General features: G+C 43.9%; 2 protein-coding genes across 2 annotated transcripts; one reads left to right on the top strand and one right to left on the bottom strand.

Moving 5' to 3' along the window:
* The first annotated feature begins 243 nt into the window (after window positions 1–243).
* Window positions 244–12,440, top strand: TUBAL3 (tubulin alpha like 3). Its single transcript, XM_024756882.1, has 4 exons — window positions 244–324; window positions 3,750–3,993; window positions 9,941–10,093; window positions 11,500–12,440. The coding sequence occupies exons 1-4, from the start codon at window positions 244–246 to the stop codon at window positions 12,438–12,440; spliced, it is 1,419 nt and encodes a 472-aa protein (XP_024612650.1).
* An 8,146-nt stretch (window positions 12,441–20,586) lies between these two features.
* Window positions 20,587–24,358, bottom strand: UCN3 (urocortin 3). The gene is made up of 2 exons (XM_024756896.1): window positions 24,223–24,358; window positions 20,587–21,075 (listed from the first exon to the last, which is right to left on the bottom strand). The coding sequence occupies exon 2, from the start codon at window positions 21,067–21,069 to the stop codon at window positions 20,587–20,589; it is 483 nt and encodes a 160-aa protein (XP_024612664.1). The 5' UTR covers window positions 21,070–21,075; window positions 24,223–24,358.
* Window positions 24,359–25,763: the final 1,405 nt, after the last annotated feature.

The raw sequence follows: 25,763 nt of genomic DNA, 5'->3' as shown, positions 1-25,763 counted from the left end.
TTTCCACAGTGGCTGCACCAATTTATGTTTCCACCAACAGTGTTATTATCTCTTATGTTCCAGTCACAGTAATTTTTAGTCTTAGAATTTTTAATTCTTAAATGGAAGCAAGAATTCGAATTACTTTTTCATCTTTGATCTTCTCACCCCATTGGACTCTCTCTCCAACATTTTAAGGATGTTTATTTTATATTGTTTTGCTCTTAAAAAGTATGCCTTCCTACATCAGGGATCCTTGCAGTAATGGAAATGCTCTGTCTTGAGTGTATCAGTTTTGATATTCTGGGTGTGATCTTGCAAGATATTTCCACTGGAGAAAAACAGGTAAGGGATCCATGAGCTCTTTCTGCATTATTTCTTATAACCACACATGAATCTACAGTTCATATTTATCTCAAAATAAAAAGGTAATTAAAAAACTGTGCTGTCCTAGTAATTCCCAATAAGCTTTAAAGCAGCATTTATTAATGTGCTGTGACATCACTACTGATATTCAGTGGGCATTTTACAGTCTTTATTTTATATAGTGTGACTAATATTTTAACAGATAGTTTGGAAAGGAGGAAAAGGCTAAGAATAAGGTGGAGATAGCCTTCTGTCCCTGGGACACAGTTATGAGATAAACTCAGCTGCTTCTCAAACCAGGATGGGCAAGATTGGTCCTTCTTGGGCCAAGTATTCCTGCCAAGTTCAAAAAGCTCAGTTTCCCTCCTATGTCTGTATCACTTGGGAGAACAGTCCCCATGAAGATCAGCAATCGTTTTTCATGTTGGCGATTATTTTTACCGTGAATATTAAGAGCAAGTACCCTGTGTGCATGACCTGTTGGACTGGGTAGAAAACAGCCATGGAAGGATGTTGTGAGAGAAATCTACATGCAATTGGTTTTAATGACGCAGAAACAAGGAATTCGCCGCCCCCCTTCACCCCCTCCACCCCCACCCCTCCACCACTTTTAAGTTTGTACCTAAATCTAGGAATTGGGGTAAGTTTTGATCTGATTACAGTAGCTAATGTACTGAGATCCTCTTAAGTCCTTTGGGAGGAGAGAGGATTGAAGCTGTGCTTTACAGACTCAGGTGTTAGAAGGCTGTTGATGATGGAATATGTTGTTTTGATTTTTCTGTGCCAGATAGAGGTTGGAAAAATTGGTTGGTACTAAGTGAAGTGCTTTGTAAATTGAGTTCACTTCCTTTGTCATGAGAGACATGGTTGCATACAAAAGAAATCAAAGGGAAGTTCTACTCAGGTAATGAACTTGAATTCCTCATAAAGCACAGAGCTCTGTGTTATGCCCGTGACTCAAGGAGACAAAGTACAGGGTTTTTATGGCTGAGCACAAGCAGCGTGAGCAGAGTCTGGGTCAGATGGCAGGGCTGTGACTGGCCACAGAGACCTCCCTCCCCTCCTCCAATCGGTGGTCTTTTTGTGGTTGAATCTCAGACCTTGGGAAAGTGCAGCCACGGACAGACAGAGGAGGGCAGGGTTGCCTATCAGCATATCAGGCAGACAGCCTGAAGGGTCCTGATGATGCAGTAAACAGACTTCTCACCCTGTAAGACCCTCTGCACAGACTTGTTCCATGACCATTGGCAATCAAAACACAACGATATTAAAGCCAGCAATTGCTGTCCCTTTAGATTTTTAGGATTTAACTTTTTCTCCCCTCTCTTAGATGAGTAGATATTTAAATTACAAAAAAAAGTTGTTTGCCTTAAAAAAAAATAAAAGTGAATGGTAATTTAAAAGTGGGAGAGGAGGGCTTCCCTGGTGGCGCAGTGGTTGAGAGTCCGCCTGCTGATGCAGGGGACGCGGGTTCGTGCCCCGGTCCGGGAGGATCCCACATGCCAGGGAGCGGCTGGGTCCGTGAGCCATGGCCGCTGAGCCTGTGCGTCCGGAGCCTGTGCTCCGCAACGGGAGAGGCCACAACAGTGAGAGGCCCGCGTACCGCAAAAAAAAAAAAAAAAAAGAAAGAAAAAAGAAAAAAAAGTGGAAGAGGAGAGGGGAGGCTAATGAGGGTGAAGAAAATAGGTAAGTTTAAACAGGTAAAAAAATTCTACCCAGATGTAACTAGAGTTAATATTTTGATGCATTTTAAAGACTTTTTTTCTGTGCTTATTTTTACTTTTATTTTATTTTATTTGTTTATTTTTGTTGATGTATAGTTGATTTACAAAGTTGAGTTAGTTTCTTGTGTACAGCAAAGTGATTCAGTTATACATATATATATTCTTTTTCATATTCTTTTCTATTATGGTTTTTTTTTTTTTTTTTTTGCGGTACGTGGGCCTCTCACTGTTGTGGCCTCTCCCGTTGCGGAGCACAGGCTCCGGACGCGCAGGCTCAGCGGCCATGGCTCACGGGCCCAGCCGCTCCGCGGCATGTGGGACCTTCCCAGACCGGGGCACGAACCCGCGTCCCCTGAATCGGCAGGGGGACTCTCAACCACTGCGCCACCAGGGAAGCCCTCTATTATGGTTTATTACAGAATGTTGAATACAATTCCCTGTGTCATTCAGTAGGACCTCGTTGTTTATCTATGTTATATGTATTTATATTTATTTCTCCTCTCTTCCCCTTTGGTAACTATAAGTTTGTTTTTTTATGTCTGTGGGTCTGTTTCTGTTTTGTAAAGATGTTCGTTTGTATCATTTTTTAGATTCCACATATAAGTGATATCATATGATATTTGTGCTTCTCTGACTTACTTCACTTAGTATGATAATCTCTAGGCCCATCCATGTTGCTGCAAATGGCATTACTTCATTCTTTTTTATGGCTGAGTAAGCTTATTTTTAAATGTATTTGACATCATACTTTATATACAATTATATAACATACGCTTTCACGTAACATTTTAACATAAGTATTTCCCATGTCATACAATTTTTTGGTAACTGTTGAAGGTTTGCATAGCATGCCATTGTATCGGTGTACTTTCCTTTAAATGCCCAACAATAGGTAAATGGTTAAGTAGATTGGTTCTTGGTTTTTACTCTTATAAATAATGATACTGTGAATGCCATTGTGCCTAAATCTTTGCATTTTAGATCATTTCTTTCTTTTGTAATTCATTTGTTTATGTCATTTTCCTATTTATCTAATAGATGTCTCAAGTATTTTTTAATTGATGTATATAAAATTGCCTTATGTATAGCTCATATATGAAGGGCTATACATAAATCCTTTTTTATATACATCAGTATTTTTGTTTGTTTATTATAGTATGGAGTTTTTACATTTTGGGGTTATTAAATCTATAGCATGTTTCCTTGGTAAATTTTGCACTACTTTTAAGCTTAGAACATCCTTCCTTATTTAGAGCACATATGAACAGTAAATGTAAAATCTCAAGATATGAGATTTACTGCAGTGAGTTTTAACATGTATCAGGCTGTACATTGATTTTGGTTTTATTCCTTTCCAATAACTAATTTTTTTCTGGGTGAGAAAGCTTGATTTTATTCATATATGATATGTCTTAACTCATCCTTAGCCCATTACACAATAGATGCTTAATTTATGTTGTGTGAACTGGAGTCCTTGGTTTAATTGTTCCTGAAGCTTACCTGTACCTTGGTTTTTGGTTTCCATGAAACAGTTTTCATTAGCTTTATCACGAAGTTCTCTTGCTGGCATACGCTAGCCTGCTTTCTCTCAGCCCTGAGCGGAACTGCTGAGTGATGTAGCTCGTATTATCATGTTAGGAAGATGCACAGCTGTAACTTAAATACTACGGCTCATTTCAGAGGGAGTGCCTGTCTGTCCACATTGGCCAAGCTGGCGTCCAGATTGGGGATGCCTGTTGGGAGCTCTACTGCCTGGAACACGGAATCCAGCCAGATGGCGTTGTTCTCGACGGCAGGCAGGATCCGCAGGCACGTGCCAGAACGGAGCCTATGGGTGCATCTTTCGATTCCTTCTTTTGTGAGACCAGAGCTGGGAAGCACGTGCCCAGAGCACTCTTCATGGACCTGGAGCCAACTGTTGTAGGTAATGTACATTTTACGTTCTAGTGTGCTTAACCGGGTCCACAACCCAAACAAGCATCAGTGGGTGGGATCATCAGATTACATGAATCTATCTGAATAGGATCATATGGCCCTTTTCCAAATTTAGAGCCTCTCTCAGTGGACACTTAGGGTGATCAACATGACAAACAAACCCAAAGGGAAGACTAACTTAGCCTTCTTTTTCTGTGTGACGAAAAGAACGAAAACCTTGTTAGTTTCTCCACACAATCTACTGTAACAGAACACTAAATCTTTTCCTGGGCTTGAAAGCCAGTTGCTAGAAGCTTCTGACAAAGAATCTGAAATTTGGCATTACCTGCTTTTAGAGAATAGACTAGTTGAACGTGATTCCGAAGAAGGAAGGAGCTAAATAACTCTTCTAATTGTGGGGAAATGATGATTAATGATTATAAAATGATTACTTATGATTATTAACAGCAGATGTTGTAGTATCTCGTGCAAAAACACTTGAAGTGGAGCTGGCGAAATGCTGGGGAGAGAAAGGGTCTTGCAGACTTCAGAGAAAACTACAGAGGAGGGTGGGTTTGGGTTTGGTACTCTGTATCAATTATTTTCCGCTGTGTAATAAATCGCCTCCAAACGTAGCAGTTTAAAACACCAACAACCATTACTTTCTCCATGAATCTGCAGTTTGGACAGGGCTCAGAGGACAGCTCCTCTGGTCCATATGGTGTCAGGAAGGTAGACTCAAGTGGGAGCTGGAAGATTCACTTTGAAAGTGGCTCACTCGCTTGGCTGGCGAGTTGGTGCTGGCTGTTGGCTGAGAGCTAAGCCAGGGCTGTGGGGTCTCTGTGGGCTGCTCGTGCAACCTTGTGGCATGGTAGCTGGGTTCCAAGAACAAGCATCCCACGAGAACAAGGCAGAAGTCCATGGCATTTTTATAACCTGGCCTCAGAAGTCACATTGTGTCACTTCAGCTGTCCTCCATGGGTTGAAGCGGTTACAAAGATCCATCCTGGGAAGGGATATAGACCTCACCTCTTGATACAGAAATAGTGAGGTTCTAGAAGCACAAGTGAGATAGGAAATATCATTACAGTCTTCTTTGGAAAATACAATCTGGATTGGAGTTCATTTCCTCATCAGAACGAAGGCTGAATCAAGTAACAAACTGATGGAGAAAGTACAGTGATGTCAACGTGAGGGAAATGATAGAAAGGTTTTTTAAATTAATAGGTGGAAGTTAAGAAATGTCAAGGCCAAGATTTATATTGATTCAGTATTACTCTGCTAAATGTTGTGAAAGAATTAAAAATAAGGAGCTGCTGATGGCTTCAAGAACAGGCAAGACTAGTATGGAACCTGAGAGAGGCAATCACGTCATATTCTGACTTGAGTTATAAGTGCCCTAAGAGAATGTCTGAATTTTCGTTTCAAACAAATGGGAGTTTGCAACTGTGAGCTTTAGCTGGAGTCTGGTGTGCCATGATCCTGGGCAGGGTAGAATACGTCCCCAGAGGACCTTGGTAAATGTGGCTGAAGGAGCAATGTGAGAGGCCACACCCCAGCATTATGAATATTGTAGCAGATATTTTAACTTGTGCTAATCCAAAGACCTAGGCAAATAGGAGGACCCAGGATCAGAAGCTAAGCAAGCTGGAGGAGAGACAGTCGGCAGGCAAAGACCAGAAGAAATTCCCCAACGCTCTAGAACTCAGCCTGGAGGGAGGGCAATTTTGAGGATCTTGAGCTGGTCCAAACAAAACACCATAAGCTCCAGGGTTTAGAGAGGAGGCACTGATTTTCCTTGTTTTATTCAACAAATAAAAATGCCTCATATGGTCAGACACTATCTTGACATTGGAGAGATATATAGTATCAGTCTTCCTGGAGCTTACATTCTAGTGGGGTGCAGACCTATAAAAGCCAAATAGTATGTCTGGTGGCGATCGGAGCATGGGGAAAAACAAAGCAGGGCCATAGGCGAAGGGAATATTGCGTGTGGGCTGAGGGGGCTGTTTTTCAAAAGGAACATCAAGGAAAGCTTTACTGAGGAGGTGGTGCGTAGGAATCTGAAGGAAGTGAGGCCTGAGCTTTACCTCTATGGAAAAGATCAGAAAAGACCTTATGGACCAAGTGATAGTTCCTCTGAGTCTGGAAGACTGGGCAGGGGGATTTTAATAGTTCACAGGTGAGAGAGATGGAAACCATGAGCAAAGACACATCCAGACACCCATGAGTGTTGTTTCAGCTTGAAAATGAGGAGGACATTGATATAGAGGAGTCCTAGAAGGCTTAACCTGGAATGGAGGTAAGGAAGCCAAGGAACCATCAAATAATAATCATGTTTAAAAACCACCAAAGTCCCTGTGGATGCTGGTTAAGGATGCTGGGCCAGGTACATGGTCTCTGAGCAGGGTGGAAACATGGCAGAAATTTGTATACTTGTGAATGGTGGTGCTATATCACTGATCTCCCAGAAAGTGGATTTTACTGAAGGAATTTATGGAACTAACCACCCTCAAGGACTCAATTGGACATTGTCTTGAAGAAGCAGGCTTCCATAGATTCCCTGCTTAAACTGAACTCAGCCTTATAGCTTCAGGTGAGAAGCTGGTAGTCTACCTGGAATTATATGCCCACTTGTTTGTAAATATATCTTTAAAACATCCCAACTTTGGTGGTTGTTTTTTGGTGTGCATATGTTAGTTAAAAGTAATTTCAACTCAGTTTTATTAAATTTAAACATTTAGGGGTGTACCAAATTGTGGTCATATACATGGTCATACACAGGAGAGCAAGGTGTACTGAGGGGACCACCTTGCTCTTAGAAAATGAATGCTTTTCCTCTTAGGCAGGAGCTTCTAGGTATCTGATGCCAAGGCCATTGAGGTACATCTGCATAAATGCATGACACGAAGCCATTATCATTATTATTTATAATTGTTATATGGGCCATGCATCATGCTCTGTGGTCTTTAATCCCATGATAACTCACTGGGGTAGGTCTTGCTATCATCCTCATTTGTGAGAGGATATAACTGGGGCTTAGAGACACTAAGTAACTGCTCTATAGCTAAATGAGGAAGGCCAGCCATGCACCCAGGAAATTGATTCTTGAGCACATGCTCTGAACTGCTATGCAATGCGTATCCTACCCGCTATAACCAGGACAACATTCCCAGAACCTCCCTAGCCCTCAAATGCCGCTGCGTCGATCTTCAGGAATCACACTGTTTGGATAATTCTAAGGTAGGTGAGTGTGACCCGGCCCTTGGACATGCTGTGTCTTGATGTTTTCTTGTTTTAAAAGGGAATGAAACCAGCAAGGGTTATGCTTGGTTGTATGGAATACTGACATCTTCACGCTATTTCCCTGCTTCAGGCATTTGTGTTAACTGCACCAAGTGGTGTGGGCATTTGAGTTTGCATGCTTCTCTTTTTTTTTTTTTAACATCTTTATTGGAGTATAATTGCTTTACAACGGTGTGTTAGTTTCTGCTTTATAAAAAAGTGAATCAGCTATACATATATCCCCATATCTCCTCCCTCTTGCATCTCCCTCCCACCCTCCCTATCCCACCCCTCTAGGTGGTCACAAAGCACCGAGCTGATCTCCCTGTACTATGAGTCTGCTTCTCACTAGCTATCTATTTTACATTTGGTAGTGTATGTATGTCCATGCCACTCTCTCACTTTGTCCCAGCTTACCCCTCCCCCTCCCCATGTCAAGTCCATTCTCTACATCTGCATCTTTATTCCTATCCTGCTCCTAGGTTCTTCAGAACCATGGTTTTTTTCTGTTTTTTGTTTTGTTTTTTTAGATTCCATGTATATGTGTTAGTGTACAGTATTTGTTTTTCTCTTACTGACTTACGTCACTCTGTATGACAGACTCTAGGTCCATCCCCCTCACTACAAATAACTCAGCTTTGTTCCTTTTTATGGCTGAGTAATATTCCATTGTATATATGTGCCATATCTTCTTTATCTATTCATCTGTCAATGCACACTTAGGTTGTTTCCATGTCCTGGCTATTGTAAATAGAACTGCAATGAACATTGTGGTACATGACTCTTTTTGAATTATGGTTCCTCAGGGTATATGACCAGTAGTGGGATTGCTGGGTCGTATGGTAGTTCTATTTTAGTTTTTTAAGGAGCCTCCATACCGTTCTCCACAGTGGCTTTATCAATTTACATTCCCACCAACAGTGCAAGAGGCTTCCCTTTTCTCCACACCCTCTCCATCATTTATTGTTTGTAGATTTTTTGATGATGGCCATTCTGACTGGTGTGAGGTGATACTTCATTGTAGTTTTGATTTGCATTTCTCTAATGATTAGTGATGTTGAGCATCCTTTCATGTGTTTGTTGGCAATCTGTATATCTTCTTTGGAGAAATGTCTATTTAGGTCTTCTGCCCATTTTTGGCTTGGGTTGTTTGTTTTTTGATATTGAGCTGCATGAGCTGCTTGTAAATTTTGGAGATTAATCCTTTGTCAGTTGCTTCATTTGCAAATATTTTCTCCCACTCTGAGGGTTGTCTTTTCATCTTGTTTATGTTTTCCTTTGCTGTGCAAAAGCTTTCAAGTTCCATTAGGTCCCATTTGTTTATTGTTGTTTTTATTTCCATTTCTCTAGGAGGTTGGTCAGAAAGGATCTTGCTGTGATTTATGTTGTAGAGTGTTCTTCCTGTTTTCCTCTAAGAGTTTTATAGTGTATGACCTTACATTTAGGTCTTTAATCCATTTTGAGTTTATTTTTGTGTATGGTGTTAGGGAGTGTTCTAATTTCATTCTTTTACATGTAGCAGTCCAGTTTTCCCAGCACCACTTATTGAAGAGGCTGTCTTTTCTCCATTGTATATTCTTGCCTCCTTTATCAAAAATAAGGTGACCATATGTGTGTGGGTTTACCTCCGGGCTTTCTATCCTGTTCCATTGATCTACATTTCTGTTTTTGTGCCAGTACCATACCATCTTGATTACTGTAGCTTTGTAGTATAGTCTGAAGCCCAGGAACCTGATTCCTCCAGCTCCGTTTTTCTTGTGAAAGCCTCTTTTTAAGCATATAACTAATCATTTAGATTGGTATGCTTTTCCAGCACACAGCTGGCTCTTTATCTTAAAATGCAAAAGTACCACGCATGTGTGGTGGGTTGAATGTTGTCCCCCCAAAACTCTGCACCCACCTAGCACCCTAGAATATGAGTTTATTTGGAACTGGGGTCTTTGCAGATGTACATAGTTAAGATGAGGTCATACCAGATTAGAGAGGCCCTATGTCCAATGATCTGGTTGGATATATGGATGATATATGGCCCATATAACAATTATAAATAATAATGATAAAATTGGCTTGATGACATGTATTTATGCAGATGTACCCCAATGGACTTGGCATCAGATACCTAGAAGCTCCTGCCTAAGAGGAAAAACACTCATTTTCTAAGAGCAGGGTGGTCCCCTCAGTACACCTTATGAGAAGAGAGAACACACGGACAGGAAAAGGGGGCATTGTGATGGGGGCAGAGATGAAGTGATGTAGCTGCCGGCCAAGAACTCCAAGAAATGTATGCAGTCACCAGAAGCTGGGAGAGAGGCATGCGGCCATTTCTCCACCAGAGCCTCCAGAAGGAACCAGCCCTGCCGACATCTGGACATTGAACTTACAGCCTCCTGAACTATGAGGCAATAAATCTCCCTTGTTTTAAGCCACGAAGTTTGTTGTACTTTGTTACAGTAGCCCTGAGAAACTAATAAAGGGTGTATGACGGAAAAACGTGCTTTCAATTTATATGGGGATAATTATACCTTTTCCTCGATTAAGAAGGGCCAGTTGGGCAGTTTAAATCCATTTCTTTATAGGACATTAGAAGAGAGAAAGCGAGTCAGGGTACAGGGCTGTGCAAGAGTTAGGGGTGGGATGGAGTGGACTGCACTGACCTCCTTTCCTCTTGGCAGATGAGATCCGTGCAGGCAGGTACCGCTCACTCTTCCACCCGGAGCAGCTCGTCAGCGGAAAGGAGGATGCTGCCAATAACTACGCCCGTGGTCGCTACTCTGTGGGGCCAGAGATCCTCGATCTGGTGCTGGAGAGGCTCCGAAAGCTGGCAAGTGGCTCCTCTCTCCTTCCACAGGCAGTGCCTGTGTGCCTGTGATCCTGCGGGACCCGCCCAAGCAGCACTTTCTACCTACGCCTCCATCACCACCCAACCTCTCCCCTGGAAGCCTCTTGCGCATGCTCAAAGCTGGGCTGGTCCTGATGTGGGCACTGACTACCTTCCTTACTAGGCAGGGGAAAGAAGCCTTTGCACTTACTGTACAGCCCCCATCGACTATTTTGTTTTTCTTTTTATATTTATGAGGAAATATTTTATTTTATCTCCCCCCGTTTTATTGAGGTATAATTGACCTATAACATTGTGTAAAGTTAAGGTGTACATCATGGTGACGTGACACAGGAATATATTGCCAAATGACCACCACAATCAGGCTAGTTAATACATCCATCCCTCACATAATTACCTTTTTGTGTGTGTGGAGACGACAACATTTAAGATCTGTTCTCTTAGCAGCTTTCAAGTTTACAACACAGTGCCGTTAACTACAGTCACCATGCTGTACATTAGATCCCAATAACTTAATCATCTTATAACTGGAAGTTTATACGCTTTGAGCAGCATCTCCCACCCCCCGACCCCAGCTCCTCACAACTACTCTTCTACTCTGTTTCTGAGTTTGGCTTTTTTCGATTCCACATATAAGTGAGATGATGCAGTACTTTTCTTTCTCTGTCTGACTTATTTCACTTTGCTTAACTGCCCACAAGGTCCATCCACGTTGTCACAAACAGCAGGGTTTCCTTCTTTTTAGTGACTAGCCCCCATCTACTCCTGCTTCTGCTGACTCATGGCATATCTTTTTATCAGAGACTTCCAAAGAACTCTAAAACTTGTCATTTTCCAATAGTTACTAAGATCTGTAAAGTTAACAGGAAGCACATCCTACCTGGAGATCAGTTACTCTTTACTGACAGTTAATTCTTCCCTAAGGACCTGTGTCTGGAGAATCCTTTGTCTAGTAAAAATTTTGATGTTTGGCATAATCGTTAGGGAATACAGTATCTTTTACACTAGCACAGTAGATTGGGTATGAAAATGAAAGGTACTTCATCTACTGCGGGGGGGGATTATATTACTTCAATATTTTGCTTGTCATTTTCTTTGTTATTGATAAAGACCTTACTTTAGATCACATACAGATAAATTCATCAGGGGTAGCAAAAGACAGTTGAATATTTATGCTTTGCTTACAGTAAACCTCTAAGCACTTCCCCCACTCCAGAAGTAACTTCTCAAGTATGTTTCAAAGTAAATATGTCTGTGATGAGTTAGTGATGGTAAACCAGTTCTTTCTGAAAGTTTCTGTTTGTTTTGGGGTACTAGTTGTGTCCCACGGTTACCACTGCTTCTGGGTTTATTTGGCTGAATTCTTACGTCCCTTTTACTTTCCCTAGGCAGAACAGTGCAGTGGTCTTCAGGGATTTTTGATTTTCCGAAGCTTTGGAGGAGGCACTGGATCAGGATTTACGTCTCTCTTAATGGAGCAGCTCTCCATAGACTACAGCACGAAGGCTAAACTGGAGTTCTCTGTCTACCCAGCCCCTCGGATCTCCACGGCTATAGTGGAGCCTTACAACACCATCCTCACCACCCATCCCACCATAGAGCATGCGGACTGTACCTTCCTGGTGGATAACGAAGCCATCTATGACATATGCCATCGCAAACTTGACGTTGAACACCCGTCTTATGCCAGCATCAACAGATTGCTGAGTCAGGCAGTATCTTCCATCACCACTTCCCTCCGGTTTGAGGGGGCCCTGAACGTGGACCTGATTGAATTCCAGACCAACCTCGTACCTTACCCTAGAATACACTTCCCCATGACCAGCTTCGCCCCCATCATCTCTGCGGACAACGCCCACCACGAGGAGCCCTCTGTGTCAGACATCACAGCTGCTTGCTTCGAGTCCTCCAACCAGCTGGTCAAGTGTGACTCTCGCCTGGGGAAGTACGTGGCCTGCTGCCTGCTCTACAGAGGGGATGTGGTCCCCAAGGATGTGAACACGGCAATTGCAGCCATGAAGACAAGGAACTCTGTCCAGTTTGTAGATTGGTGTCCAACTGGATTCAAGGTGGGCATCAATGGTCATCCCCCCCGGGCAGTGCCGGGAGGGGACCTGGCCGAGGTCCAGCGGGCTGTCTGTATGCTGAGCAACAGCACGGCGGTCGTGGAGGCCTGGGCCCGCCTGGGACACAAGTTCGACCTCATGTACGCCAAGAAGGCGTTTCTGCACTGGTATATTAGGGAAGGCATGGAGGAAGGCGAGTTTGTAGAAGCCAGGGAAGACTTGGCAGTCTTGGAGAAGGATTACGAGGAAGTGGGGCGAAGTTTCTGATGCAGATCTGACTGGTGACAATGAATGCTAAGCTTAAGTGTCACGCTTTACACTTAAAGGCTAGAGTTCCCTTGATGAGGAAATTAAGGAAATTAAGTCAAGCGAGACCCCGAGTTCCAATCAAATGGGTCCATATTAACAATGAGCCCACATTTCCTTGTCTGTTAGTGTCACTCAGCACTGCACCCTGTGAACCTTCTAAGATTTGGAGTCCTTTGAATTTCTGGGGCTCATCTTTTTTTTTTTTTTTTTGTCAGAATGGAAACCTGGCTTTATTCTTTGCTTTTTCAACCAAGTGACTGTGAAACCCTAAAGTGAATGCTCTTCCTTTCCTGTTCCTGAGGTGGAAAATAGCATGTAATGATTATTAATGTTATTTTCCCATATATATATATTTTGTACATTGATTAAATAATGAATATTTTCAATATGAGTCTTTTCCTTCTTCCAAGGCCTTAAGGTCTCAGTTTGCTTTTTATACAGACAAACAAATAAACAAACAACAAGAATATTCTTGGGTTTTTCAGAAGTTTGAATCTGTGTGTCCTGCGGGTCAGAAAGTGAAAGTGATTTCTTTCCGCTCCTCTGTCCTTGAGGACGTGTTCTGGAAGCATGGCCAGCAGAACCCTGCATGGGAGCCATTTAAGATGTTGAGAAAAATTGCAGATTCTTGAGCTTCGTTATGGACTTGCTAAATGAGAAGCCCTGGGAATTGGAGGGAGGGTCATCTGAGGATTTAAGTTCAAAAACCACCTCATGGAATTAACTTTGGGTATTAAACTGACTCATGTTCAAACAGGTGATAATTTAAAATGGACAAAACAGCTATAAATGCATTAAAACGACTAGCTAGATTTTAAAGATCCATGATGTTTAGTCTACTAGTTGGAAGTAAGATAAGACACTGCAAAGGTGCTCGCTTGGGCTAAGGTGTCGCCCTCGAGCTGATTGTAGGTAGGTTTCAGGTGCCTTATTCATCCACAGGGCTGACCTTTCAGCCTGGGCCCTCCAGTTATGCTCTCTTGGTCTCCACGCGGTCAGTGCTTTTGGTCCGGCTGGACAACTGAAGGTAACAGGCTCTAAAGCCTTGGCTGGAGGCCTAACATTGTGGTTCTTGGTGTGAGATTTATCAAAGTGCAATGCTACCACCTTCTTTTTGCGTGTGCCACCTGGACCTGAGAACTGCCGCTCCATCTTTAACACTTTCCTGGTAGATGCTTTTACGAACCAAAATCACTGCACTGAGATGTGGCCTTTAAGAGCTTCATTCCAACAATGTACCACTTTGCTTATTTTCAACTCACACTGCTGTCACCACGGAGGCTAATGACTGCAGTTTGGTGGAAGTATTGCTTAGACACTCTTCACCGTGTTTGCACGCATTCCGTTCAAGCTAGACGGCTCACCCCTTCCCAGCACGTTTTTTGTCTTTTCTTCCTCTCTCCTCTGCCTCTGCTCCTTCTCACTACTTTCTCTCTTCTTTCCTTCTGTGACCGTGGGGTGAATTCCGACTTCAAACCCAGATCAGACATCACCTGTTGCCTGTGGCCTCTTGGGAATATAGAGAGAGTGGAGATACACTATGAGGTTTCTCACTATATTGAAAATACTGTAGTAAATTCTCATTGATGAAATATATTTTTTCATGGGAATATCCTACATAGTTGTCTGAACGTTTAGTAGGCTTTTACTAAGAAAAAATGTTTTTACGTACATGTGTTATTCCCCACTTTGGACACTGGAGGGCGCTAGTGAAATGCTTAAATAATTGCTGTTAGCTTTTTTTTTAGTGTTACATTTGAGTGTGTGTGTGTGTGTGTGTGTGTGTGTGTGTGTGTGGGCGTGCGCACATGTGTGAAAAGACATTTAGAAAACTCAGAAAAGAACATCTAGAAGTTTCCTTTTGTTTTTAACAACTAATAAACTACTAAAATTAAGATTATAATCCTAAACATTTCTTAAATTTTTAAGTTCAGCGTGTAAATCTTATTATTTCTAAGTTTAGCAAAGTTAAATAATCACTTTTAAAGGGAATATGTTTGAATTTTTGGTGCCCTTTGCAATTAGATAAATGCTCAAATATTTTAGGTTGTATTTATAAATTTATTTTATTTTAAGAATTTTAATTGTCTGACAAACTTTCCCAAGTACTCTAATTCTTTTAGAATTTGAGAAAGAATAGATACATGTATATGTATAACTGAATCACTTTGCTGTACACCTGAAACTATCATAACATTGTTAATCAACTATACTCCAGTATAAAATAAAAAGTTAAAAAAATCTAATTCTTTTAAAATTGAACAAAGTAAACTATAAATATGGTGATTAGTGTTCCTATATGTTCCAGACTGTCTATAAGCTAGTAAGAGTTTTCAGATCACAGGTGTAAATTATTTACTCAATTTACATATTTAAAATTGGAATTATAAGGCTGACTATGATTCTTTTAGGCCAAATACTCTTAAATATTATACATACTGCACTTTAAATGCTAATTATGCACAGATTCCTTGTCACGAGAACTTTAATAATCCTTACTTAATTAACTCATTCACCAGTTATTTACTGAGTGCCTGTCATGTGTTCCTCATTATTCTGACCACCGGGGATAAACATTAAGCCCTCCCGCCCCACTCCCCCAAAAATCCCTGCCCTCATGGTTTATATGGTAGTGAAGGTGGGGTGAAAGATAATAGACATGTTAAATAAGTAAGTTATATTGCATGTTAAAGGTGATGGGTACAAGAGCGCACAAAGGAAATAATAGAGCCTGGTAAGGGGAAAGGAGGTTGCAATTTGAAATAGGGTGGTTACTAAAGGCCTCAGTGAGAAAGAGGCATTTGACAAGGAGCTGGAGGAAGTGACACAGGGAGAATGCAGATGCCTGGAGGAAGAACATACCTGGCAAACGGAACCTGCAAAGGAGACTCAGAAGGAGGGGCTATTGAGGAACGAAGGAAACAGAGTATGATGTCCTGAAAGCCAGACTGGAAAAAAAGTGTGTGCGGGGGGCAGGTGGTGGTTCACTGGGTCGAGTGATTCTTACAGATCAAGAGGCGTGAGGGCGGAGGCTTGACCACTGAATTCAGCAACGTAGGGGTTCTGGCTGACCTTCGTGAGCAGTTTCAGTGGAAGGATAGGGATGGACATCTGACTTCGAGAATGAGAGGTAAGTAGAGGGAACTTCCAAGGGAGTTCTGTCAAAGGGAGCAGAGGGTTGGCCACCGCCCGGAAGGGGTCAAGGGCTTGTAGGCTGTCATGTAGGTTTCCGTGCCGATGTGAACCAGGCAGCGGGTGGGGTGACACTGACGATGTGGGAGGAAGAAGGGCCAGTTGTTGGCTCAATGTTGTAAGCAGTCGAGAGGGGATGGGAAGCTGGTGCAGAGCACAGTGTGGTCCTCCACCAGGAGCGGCTGGGCGTGTGGGTTTCTAGCGTAGAAACGAGGGCAGAGTGCATGAGTCCACTGGATAGGGAGGATCTATGAGAGGTTTGAGGAAAGAAGAGGAGGGAGAGTCTAGGACAGTAGGCATGTGAATGGTGTAGAGAGATGTGGCCTAATTGCTGAACAGCTTTAAGAGCCCATTTGAGGCGTCTTGTCAGGATTTTAAAGTGAGATCAATCAGTGTGTGTGTGTGTGTGTGTGTGTGTGTTAAGCTGTGTTCAGCTTCAAGGTACAGGGGCGGTATGGTGGAGTGTTTGAATTTCTCAGGGTTTAATGAATTAGGCAAAGCAAAAGTGGAACAAGAGAATGACAGGTGTCAACAAAAAACAATGATAATGATTGACCACGGCGTTTAAACTGGTAAAGAGTGAAGAGATGTTATGAGCAGAGGGTGAGGGACAGTGAAAAGGTAGCAGGATCAACAGATTACTGGTCTCAGTAGGGCTGAAAGACCATTGGAGTTGGTGTCCTACAGAAAGCGAGCTGGAGAGATAGGAGGGGCCGGTCCGACAGTGTATGATCTGTGAGGATGAAGTCTGGGGTGTGGCCATGGGATCGCGTGGCCGAGAGATGGTGTTAGACAGGGTCAGGGAGTAGACCTGAGACCCGGAATGTGGGGCAGGTCATCTTATGCATGTCAAAATCACCAATCGTCAGGGCAGGAGGGGTGTCAGAGAGGTTGGTGAGCTAAAATGATCAGGAACTGAGGCAGGCTGACCCAGGTTCTGGTAAACAACAGTGCCAACAGGGTGGTTAGGCTGATTCGATCCTAAGACATGAGGTTCAAGCTGGGGGATGATGATTTAGGGAGGAAGGAGACAGGACTATCTCCTGGGGTTAAAGATGCTCGCCCCTTAAGAAAACACCATGTCATCCCATAGGCTTGGGGTTACCTTCCCAAGATAACTTTTTTGTCTTTTGCCTTCCCAGCTTGCTGAGGCTTCTAAGTGATGCTGACTAGGCTGTGACAGGATCTTGGCAGCTCTCATGGACGTGCTGAACCATAGGCAACAGTCCATAACAGAAACTTCATTAATTAAAGGACGAGGTGGGATCATTGTGTCCTATGCCTGAAACTAATATGACGGTGTATGTTGATTACACCTCAATAAAAATACATTTACAAAAGAACGAAGTGTCCCATAGCACACCCTTAGATTTGAGTCTAACTAACTAACCTAACTAAGGTTAGTTTTCAAGTCTGATTCCATCTGTGGTTCTTACTAAGGTAGCTAGCTACACCATTTGATTAGGTTTTGTCTTTCTCTGGCTCTCAATATATAATCAATGTCTTTTAGTTTAATACTACATACGTTTGAGCTCATGTACCTCCCATTTCTTGGAATTACATAAAATATCTGATTGAATTCTGGGTATCACTCGGCTTTCCCTAATTATTTGGTTACAGCTTCCAAAATTATTCCACTGCCATGAAGCAGGCACCGTTGTCAGCTGTTGGTATTTGCGGGGTTTCTTGTTGGGTAGAACATTTGGAGATCCTGTTATCCATGCACTTGTCTCCTTGGAGAAGGTTCACTTGGCGTTTGAGCCTCACTTTATTTTAAAAAGAGAGCTTAAACCCGTTTTTTCAAGAGAGCTCAATACAGTTCTCCCCCTTCCCCCCGCCCTCCGCAAATGATTTTACAAAGTGAAATCGAGAGTGAATCTTGGTTTTACAAGGTGAACTCAAGGGTGGCAGATGGCAGCGGTGGTGATCTCTGGATGTGGCCTTCTCCCTTCTCACATGTTGATGTGACTGTGAGGGGGTCCATTCTGGGGACTGGAGCTCGGACAGCAGAATGCGGGGCTCAGCAGGAGCCCCCGGCAGGAAACCTGTGCTTTCCCACTGTTCTTGGTGGGTCCAGCTTTGGCAAATACTCCTTAGTTTATTAAGCAGATGCTTCTGTTCACATTTAAATCACCTGTAAGGCTCTGAGGGCATTCTAAACACCAGACCCACCTGCTGAAGACATAATAAGTCCTAGTATCTGTGTGGGGCTTTCCCAGCTGCTTCCACGTTTGTGGTTCACTGAGGCTCGTGCTAGCCCTGGAAGGCAACAACATGGTTCATGTTTTTATGCCCTTTGTACACGTGAAGGGCCAGCTCTGCATGGAGGGATGAGCAGAGGCTTTGTGGCCAGAGAGATCTGACTGTCACTTACCAGCCGGGAGACCTTGGACAGTTCCCTCACTTCTCTGGGCTCCAATCTCTTGCTTCAGGTGCAAAGCTGAATCCTCTAGGATTCTGTTACATATGCCATTCCCCTTCCCCTGCCAGTAAACCTCACCACCGTAGATACATTTTAGCTTATACGTGATGGTGTATTTGCAAAAAGAGCAAGAGAAAATCTGGCATTTGCAATGATCTGTGCCTTCTTTTTTTTTTAATCACCCTTTTGATTGGAGCTTTTGTGATATAGGGACCGTCATTCAAAACAAAGCAAAACAAAACCTTTTAAAGCTGCTTATCAAAGTCCACTAGAGGCTGCTGTTATCAAGGCTTTGCTCACCTAGCCAAAGGTCCTGATGAGACAGCTGTGAACTTGGGCGTGCTTGGGGGTACCAGCTGCAACTTTTAAGTTCTCCTAGTTTTTGGTTGTTCATGGAAATGTCACACCTGCTTGATTTTTTCCTTAGCCAAGCTAATCTCCTGCTTCGTGTCCTTTGCACCTTTGGTGTGAACAGAATATGCACTATTAAAGCAAAAATAAATATTAAATGCAAATTTTAAGAAATCTTCAAAATGGAAAAAAATAGTTACTTTAAAATATACTCATGAGAACTCCATGAGGTCACATTCATAAAGAGATTTCATGGCACATCAGCACTGAGGCAAGTTAAAGGATTTGCTCAGAGGCACATAAGAAGAGGAACCCAGACTTAAGGTAGGTATTCTGAGTCTCGGGCAGGATTCTTTCTGCTCTATCATGAGGGTTTTTTTCCCAGGATGGAAACAACGGCTGCATTTCGGGTTTTTGAATATTGGTTCTGTTAAGAGATGGGGTATTTTTCATTTCAAGTTTAGCTTAACATTTCAAAAAATGCACAGTTTCGCTTTTGCCAATAATGTCCACCAGAAGCAGGATTGTTGAGTTAAAGGTAAAGTGAACTTGTGATTTTAATAAGTATTTCCAAACTGCCTCTCAGAGTTTATATTCCCACCAGCCAGCAGTGGAGGAGGGTGGCTTTTCACCTCATCAATCACCGTGTGGGCCAATTGTCAAACAGGGACATTTGCCTATTTGATGGGTGACAAATTCTATATGAGTACAGGTTTAATTTGTTTTCTTAGCAATGAAGTTTAGCATCTTTTCATACATTTAAGGATCATTTGTATTTGTGTGTGTGTGTGTGTGTGTGTGTGTGTGTGTGTGTGTGTATGATCTATTCATGTCCTTGCTTATTTTTTGGGGGGGATTGTTCTTTCCAGTTTTTAGTAGATCTTTAAATATTTGATCAGTAAGCCATCTGTGTTTCACATGAGTGGCAAACATTTTTCAAATCTGTCATTCATTTGTCTCTTTCTGTCTGGTGGTGATGGGGTTAGTTGCTGGTGTGTGTGTGTATGTGGTTTATTTTACCATGTGGAAGTTCCTTTTATGTATTCATGACTTGTCACCATGCAGAAGGCTTTCCTGCTAGAGGCCATCAGAGTTCTTGCCGATGTCCATGTCTAGTGAATTATATTAAACCTTCTCATCTTGCTCTGAATTCCTCATTACTTTTTTACACTAATTGCTATCACGTTGCCGTTCATCACTTATATACTCCCCAGTGGTATCTGCTTCTTTTCATATTTTGCTTTTGTCTGTTCACTTAGACTGTTGAGGCATGGGGAGCAGAGGCCTTGCCTCCCACATCAATATCCCCCGCTGGGTCCAGCACTGGGCTGGACAGTGACCATGGGTTCAAGAAGCCCCTATTAAAGATTGGTGGCCCAATCCCTAGCAAGTATGGAGGAGCTGAGGATGTCTCCCATTAAACCCAGGGGCCCACTCGGTAGCAGATCCCAGGCTGTGTCCCTGGGTGGGACCAGGCCATGTAGATGGCTCTTGATCAAACGACAACCAGCACAGTCCTGCATCTTGGCCTTTCCCAAGCTCTTCTTCAGCCCCCCTAAAACCTCCAGGAACCATTCCTGTCCTGGGAGAGTTGGAAATGGACTCACATGTAACCTCCCTCACTAGCTGTCCCCTTTCCAAGCCCGGAGGCCTGAAAGCAGCCGGTTGAAGGAAGAGGAATTGAAACCAGCCAGGGGTTCAAGTAGCCATCGGTTTTAATGGGGGTGAGAGGGGAGGGGAGGGAATGCTGAGTGCCCTCATCTTCTGGCCTTGTCTGGGGAAGGTGGGTGTGTGGAGGGGAGAGGGGCTCTGCACGCCCTCTTCTCGGGCATTGGGTCATGAGGGAGCAGCATGGAGGGCAGGAGTGCATGACCTTTGCCTCTCATCGTGGGGAAGAGAGAGGAGATGCAGAATGTAGGTGGAGACATCAATGGCCTGGTATCTGTGAAGCGGGGACTATACTGCATTGGTGTGTGCGTGTACAGAGGAGCAGGGAGCTGGGCCAGAGGCAGGAAGAAGCAGAGGGGTTGAGCAGTGAAGCAGCCTGGAAAACAGGGCAGATTCTTCCAATACGAACCAACCCTCCCCTCCACCCTGACCTTTGTCCCAGATGGGCCGCCCTCCTTCTGGCCTCTGCTTCTACTTCTTCCGCCCAATCTGGGCCATCAGATGGGCGTTGGCAGCTGCCTTGGCTCGTAGGTTCTTGGCCTTGGCAATGTTGAAGAGGATGTTCATGATGTTAGTGGGGACATCGAGGGAGAGCGTGAACTTGGTGCGTTGGTCACTCTTGGCCTTGTCCTGGTACAGCCTCCGCCGGAGCTGCGCCTGGGACAGGTATTTGTGCCGGGTGCTTCTAGCCCCACCGCCACCCCCAGAGCCAGGGAAGGTCCTTTTCTCCTTGTCTTTCTCCTCCTCCTTCTCCTGGTCTTCTCCTGAGAGTGAGTCTTGGCTGGGCAGGGAGGGGAAGCTTCTCTTGCTCAGCAGGGGTGCATCCTCCAGCTGGCTCTTCTTGTTGAGGCAGCTGAAGATGGGCTTGGCTTTGTACAGCTTTTGGGAGAGGCCTGTGCTGGGGGCCCCTAGAAGCAGCAGCAGTAGCAGCAGGAAGTGGGCTGGTATCAGCATCTCTCCCTGTAGCAGAGAAGAGCAATGTGGGAAGAGGGTGTGAGAGGGGGCTTAGGGCGCAGGAGGAAATGGATCAAATCCAGTAGGGCTTTGTTCATGTTCAACTTCACTGGCTGTCAAAGTGTGGTCTCTGGACCAGCAGCACCATGTGGAAATTTGTTAGAAATGCGAAGAATTCTCAGGTCTTGCTCCAGAGCTAGTCAATCAGAAACTCTGGGGCCAGCAATCTGCACTTTCACAAGCCTGATGATGACTGATCCTTGCTTTAAATAATCCAAATGTATGAACTAGCTGGGTAGGGAAAGCAACACAGACTCTGCAATTAGTCAGGTGTAGGCTCAAATTCCAACTTGGTCCTTATTTGCCTGAGGGCGGTGGGCAGATTGGTTAACCTCTGAGAATGTCAATTTCCTCATCTGATAATTGGGGATAATAATAACTACCTCATAAAGGTTAAGTGAAAGATTAAATTAAAATGGAAAAGCTCCTGGTCTAACCAAATACTTAATGAAGACTGTTGGTTCATAACTGTTTATATATAAATCATCTCCAGATCCTATTAGGATAAGATTCAGTACACACACAGCCATCTCAGAAGTGATCTGTCTATATCTATATATCTATAAATATACTATAAATTATATAAATAATATAATATAAATATAAATTATATCAATATAATATAAATATAGATATGCAAATATGCCAGGTAATTGGATCCTGTAGACCAGTATCTTTGTTGTGTTGTGTTTTTGGCTTTTCCGTTTTTTCTATACACCATTTGCTCCATCCTAACCCAGACAGGCTCTCCTTGCTTTGAACTCATTCTAAGTCAGCGGTTCTCAAGCTTCAGAGTGTTTAGAATCATGTAAATGGATTGTTCAAACACTAGCTGCTGGGCCCCATTCTAAGCATTTCTGAATCAGTAGGTTTGGGGTGAGGTCTGAGAGTCTGCATTTCTAACACATCCCTAGACGATGCTGATGCTGTGGGTTCATGGGCCACGCTTTGAGAACCACTTTCTCAGTGTTCCAATCCATCTCTGAGCTCCTTAGAATTGTGTGTCCAATTCCCTGAGAACATTTTACAGGGGTGTGTGTTGACTGTGGAAAAGTGGACTTTTTTTCCCTGTCAATATTGTGTCAATAACCAGACTTCCTGCTTTATCATTTACCGAGGAGCTCCTTAGTTGTTTTGCATAATAGTAGCATGAATTGTGGCTTAGCTTAGAATTAGTTGCCTCACACCTTGGAGACATCTTAAAGCCTGGAAGAACTTTCAAAGGGCTTGTTAAGGCTGAAAAGATTTAAAAAACCAAAAACTAATTGACAAAGAAAGGGTTAACACAAGGTGGGGAAGTTGTTTTCTCTGTCATTCTATCCCTTTGTACCCCCGCTCCTTTCATGGACCAGACTCAGCCCTGGCCTCCCACTAACTTGCTCAGCAGTTAAATGCTCTGGGTGCCAGTATTTCCATCTTTGAGATCAGGGGATTGAGTTTCAGGCTCTTCCCTCTCTCTCTATCTCCTTGTTTAGCATTTGCAGCATAAAAGAACAGAAATGTCCTTTTCTCCTCACTAAAGTCTGATTCCTAAGCAAGTTTCTCCTCTTATGTTCTTTGGATTCTTTTGCCGTTACCCTAGTGCAACAACACAAAGGTTTAAGATTTCCCTCCTACCTGCTCTGAAAACAAGTGGTCTCCGCCTAGTTAGATTTAAGAGGTAAAGTTCTACATCTTTATTTTTCTCATTTGGATACCTGAAACTGAGCCATTCTTTGGGGTTATTATAAGCAGTGCTTCTCTGAAGATACACACTTACTTCTGAGAGCTGTGACAGCCACGTCACGCCCTAGGATGAGAGGCACTGAGGAACCTGGACTGGCCTGAAATTCAGAGCACCTGCAAGGGAGAGAGTGCTCGAAGGAAAAAAGTGAAGCGAGAAGGCAAATGTACAACTCTGTGGCTTCGCCCAGTGCCAGCCCCTTTTTCTAGCAGCGAGGAAGGCGGAGATAGTCCCCATGTTACCCAGCTCATCTGCAAACACTGATAAGATGTTGAATTAGTAAACACTTTATAAAACGTAACTGCTGAACCTAGGGGGCATTAAAGCATTTCAAAAGGTATTATAGTAATGAGCTGTGGACTCGTGGAAGTGCTTATGTGTCACATATACACACACAGACTTCCAAGCAATTCACCCTCAAGTGAGCAGAGAGGGTTCACTCATGAAAGACCCTTCTCCCCAGGAGGGAAGAGCGGCCAGGAGAAAGCTGACATGTTACAGATAACATTTGTCATTGGCAGCATTCGCATTCACGTTCTTACTTCATTCATTCTCAGAGGAGGGGTGTGCATGTGTGTGTGTGTGTGTGTGTGTGGGCGTGTATGGGTGTGTGTTTGCTGGATTGCTATGTTAGAGGAGAACATTGCAGACAGGATTTCTCAGAAGACTTGGACATCAGATGGAGACAGCAAACATCCATCCATCTTTATGGTCTCCCCTTTCACAGGTGGCACCTAATCGTTGCACACATCTGTCCCCTCCCCCCACTGTCCCCAGTATAGCCAGGGGAAAAGGGTTCTAGGCTTTGAAGGCAGAGGACCTGGGCTGGGAAGCTCCCCTACCCTCAAATGCCTTCCCTCAACCACTTAACCTCTCAGTTGTCACATCCTAAAAAGGAGACATTACCTGCCTCACAGGTTCATCAAGAGAACGAAAGGAGATGCCCTTGGTAACCAATAAATGCAAGCATCCTCCGGCTCGGGCAGGCAGCGGGGCATTGTACCCTGAAGTTTCTACCCCACGCCTTCCCCCATCCACTCCATTTGTAAACACGATTTTCATATTCACAACTAGACTCTGTTCAGAAAAATACATTTGTAGGAACACATTCTGCCTCCAGTCTATTACCTTTTGCAAAGCAGGTCTCTCTACCAGCGAAGGGAGGATCATTTTGCGCCCCCTGAGAAACTTCCCCATGGTCCCTTTAGAGCCAACTTCTTACTTAAAACACAGACCTTGGCGTTCAGCACGGTGCCCCCAGGGGCATTTGCAACTCTCATCTCTTATCCCATCCAGTCCCCAGCACCTCCTGCCTAATTTAGGGCAAATCAATTTATCCTTCATAAAGAAGTCCCCGATCAAAACCTTACCCGTGAGTGGACTTCCCTCCGGAGTGGAAAAGCGCAGTGAGATGTGCAGCAGCTTCAGGACCGGGGGATCTGCCCCAGGACCATCCTCCCGAACTTCTGTCTATGCTGGGGTCGCTGACTCCTTTTCTTGTATTGTTCGAAAGTGGGCCGTGATATTTCCTCTCTATGGAAACCACTCCACTCCTTCGTGTGTGTGTGTATATAAAAGTGACAGATCACGGGGTGGATCGTAAATCCAGACGCAGTGTCTACACTGGGATGCGATTCCGTTTCAAATACAACCAAAGCAGCTGTCCGCGTCATGGAGATGACAGGCTGCCAGCATCCTCGACCCCTCCTATCCACCTTCCCTCCCAGCCCTCTCATCACTTCCCCCTGCCCTTCCTGCCCTAGCAACTTGATTCACTGATAAAAAGGAAAAACACTCTGTTGAACTGAGAAGCAGCTTCTTTGAAGAGTTTTATTACTCACCTTAGTTCTCATTAACTTCAGCTTTCCCGCATCCCTGTCTCTCTACCCCTCCTTTTGGAAACCTGGCACCAAGACCTGCTTGAAAGTAGAGAAGAAAGGTCCTCTGCTGTCCTGTGATTCTTGTGGGTTCTGACTTGCAGTGTTCTCTCTGGTTGCTTACAAGGCTCTAGATGTTTGCGTTCATCAAAGGGCACGCAGAGGGGGTAGACAACTACCTAGAGCTTTCGGTGGGAAATCACTGGAACTTCACCCATTTTTATTTATCTATTCATCCAATATCTTTAGAGCACCTGCTGTGTGCCAGGTCTTGCAGGACCCTCAGGAATTCAAAGTGAATTAAGACCCCCGTTCTTATAAGTTATCGGCAGTTTAGAAAGATATGTAAAAGCAGGATAATTTCTGTGTGGCAAATGCCATAGCACGGAAGGGAGCATCCCTGTCCTGGAGACTCGAGACAGGTAATGTACCAGAGCAGAGCAGAGGGACTGCAGACAGAAAAGAGGCCTGGGATGGAGAACGCAATGCAGAGAGGGACCTGCAGGAGGCAGGTGGGCAGGAGGTAGGGGCACTGGGAGGTACTATGACTTGAATTTTACTCTAAATGTAATGGTGTAGGTGTAAGGGGATTTAGGCAGGTGACCCCCTTATTTCACAGCTGAGACTGTGAGAGAAGTGACTTGTGGGGATTACACAGGCGCTTGGTGACTGAGAATCCAGGTCTCAGGTGGGCCCAGATCTCTTTTCACATCCACCTTGAACCTCGGGCTTAACCATCATGAAGGGCCGTGCAAGACCACGTTCTCTCCAGGTCTCCAGGCCAGACCACAGCTCCCATCCTGGATGGGCACTTTTAGATCTTGAAATTCCTCTATGATGATGAAGAGGTGAGTGGACTTCTGGAATTATCAAAACTCTTCAATGCTCACAGGTATCTGTGTGAAACACACGGAAAACCCTTATCCAGAAGGACCCCAAGCTCTGGCAGCTTCAGCCTTCATTGTGGCTACGTGGGGATTGGACCTCACTCCTGCTCCTTCTTTTGGAGCTGCCTGTCTCTCTGGCTGGCCTCC

The sequence above is a fragment of the Neophocaena asiaeorientalis genome, unplaced genomic scaffold (assembly GCF_003031525.2).
Source record: "Neophocaena asiaeorientalis asiaeorientalis breed wild unplaced genomic scaffold, Neophocaena_asiaeorientalis_V1.1 scaffold278, whole genome shotgun sequence".
Classification (NCBI taxonomy): Eukaryota; Metazoa; Chordata; class Mammalia; order Artiodactyla; family Phocoenidae; genus Neophocaena; species Neophocaena asiaeorientalis.
Note: the sequence above shows the minus strand (reverse complement) of the source record. Positions and strands in the feature narration are given on the sequence as shown.

Bases quoted from the DNA above. Each gene is read 5' to 3' on its own strand.
- TUBAL3 (XM_024756882.1), top strand. From the start codon at position 244: ATGGAAATGCTCTGTCTTGAGTGTATCAGTTTTGATATTCTGGGTGTG. The intron at 3,994-9,940 runs GTAATGTACATT...TCCTCTTGGCAG, and splicing joins CCTGGAGCCAACTGTTGTAG to ATGAGATCCGTGCAGGCAGG. The intron at 10,094-11,499 runs GTGGCTCCTCTC...TTCCCTAGGCAG, and splicing joins GAGGCTCCGAAAGCTGGCAA to AACAGTGCAGTGGTCTTCAG.
- UCN3 (XM_024756896.1), bottom strand. From the start codon at position 21,069: ATGCTGATACCAGCCCACTTCCTGCTGCTACTGCTGCTGCTTCTAGGG.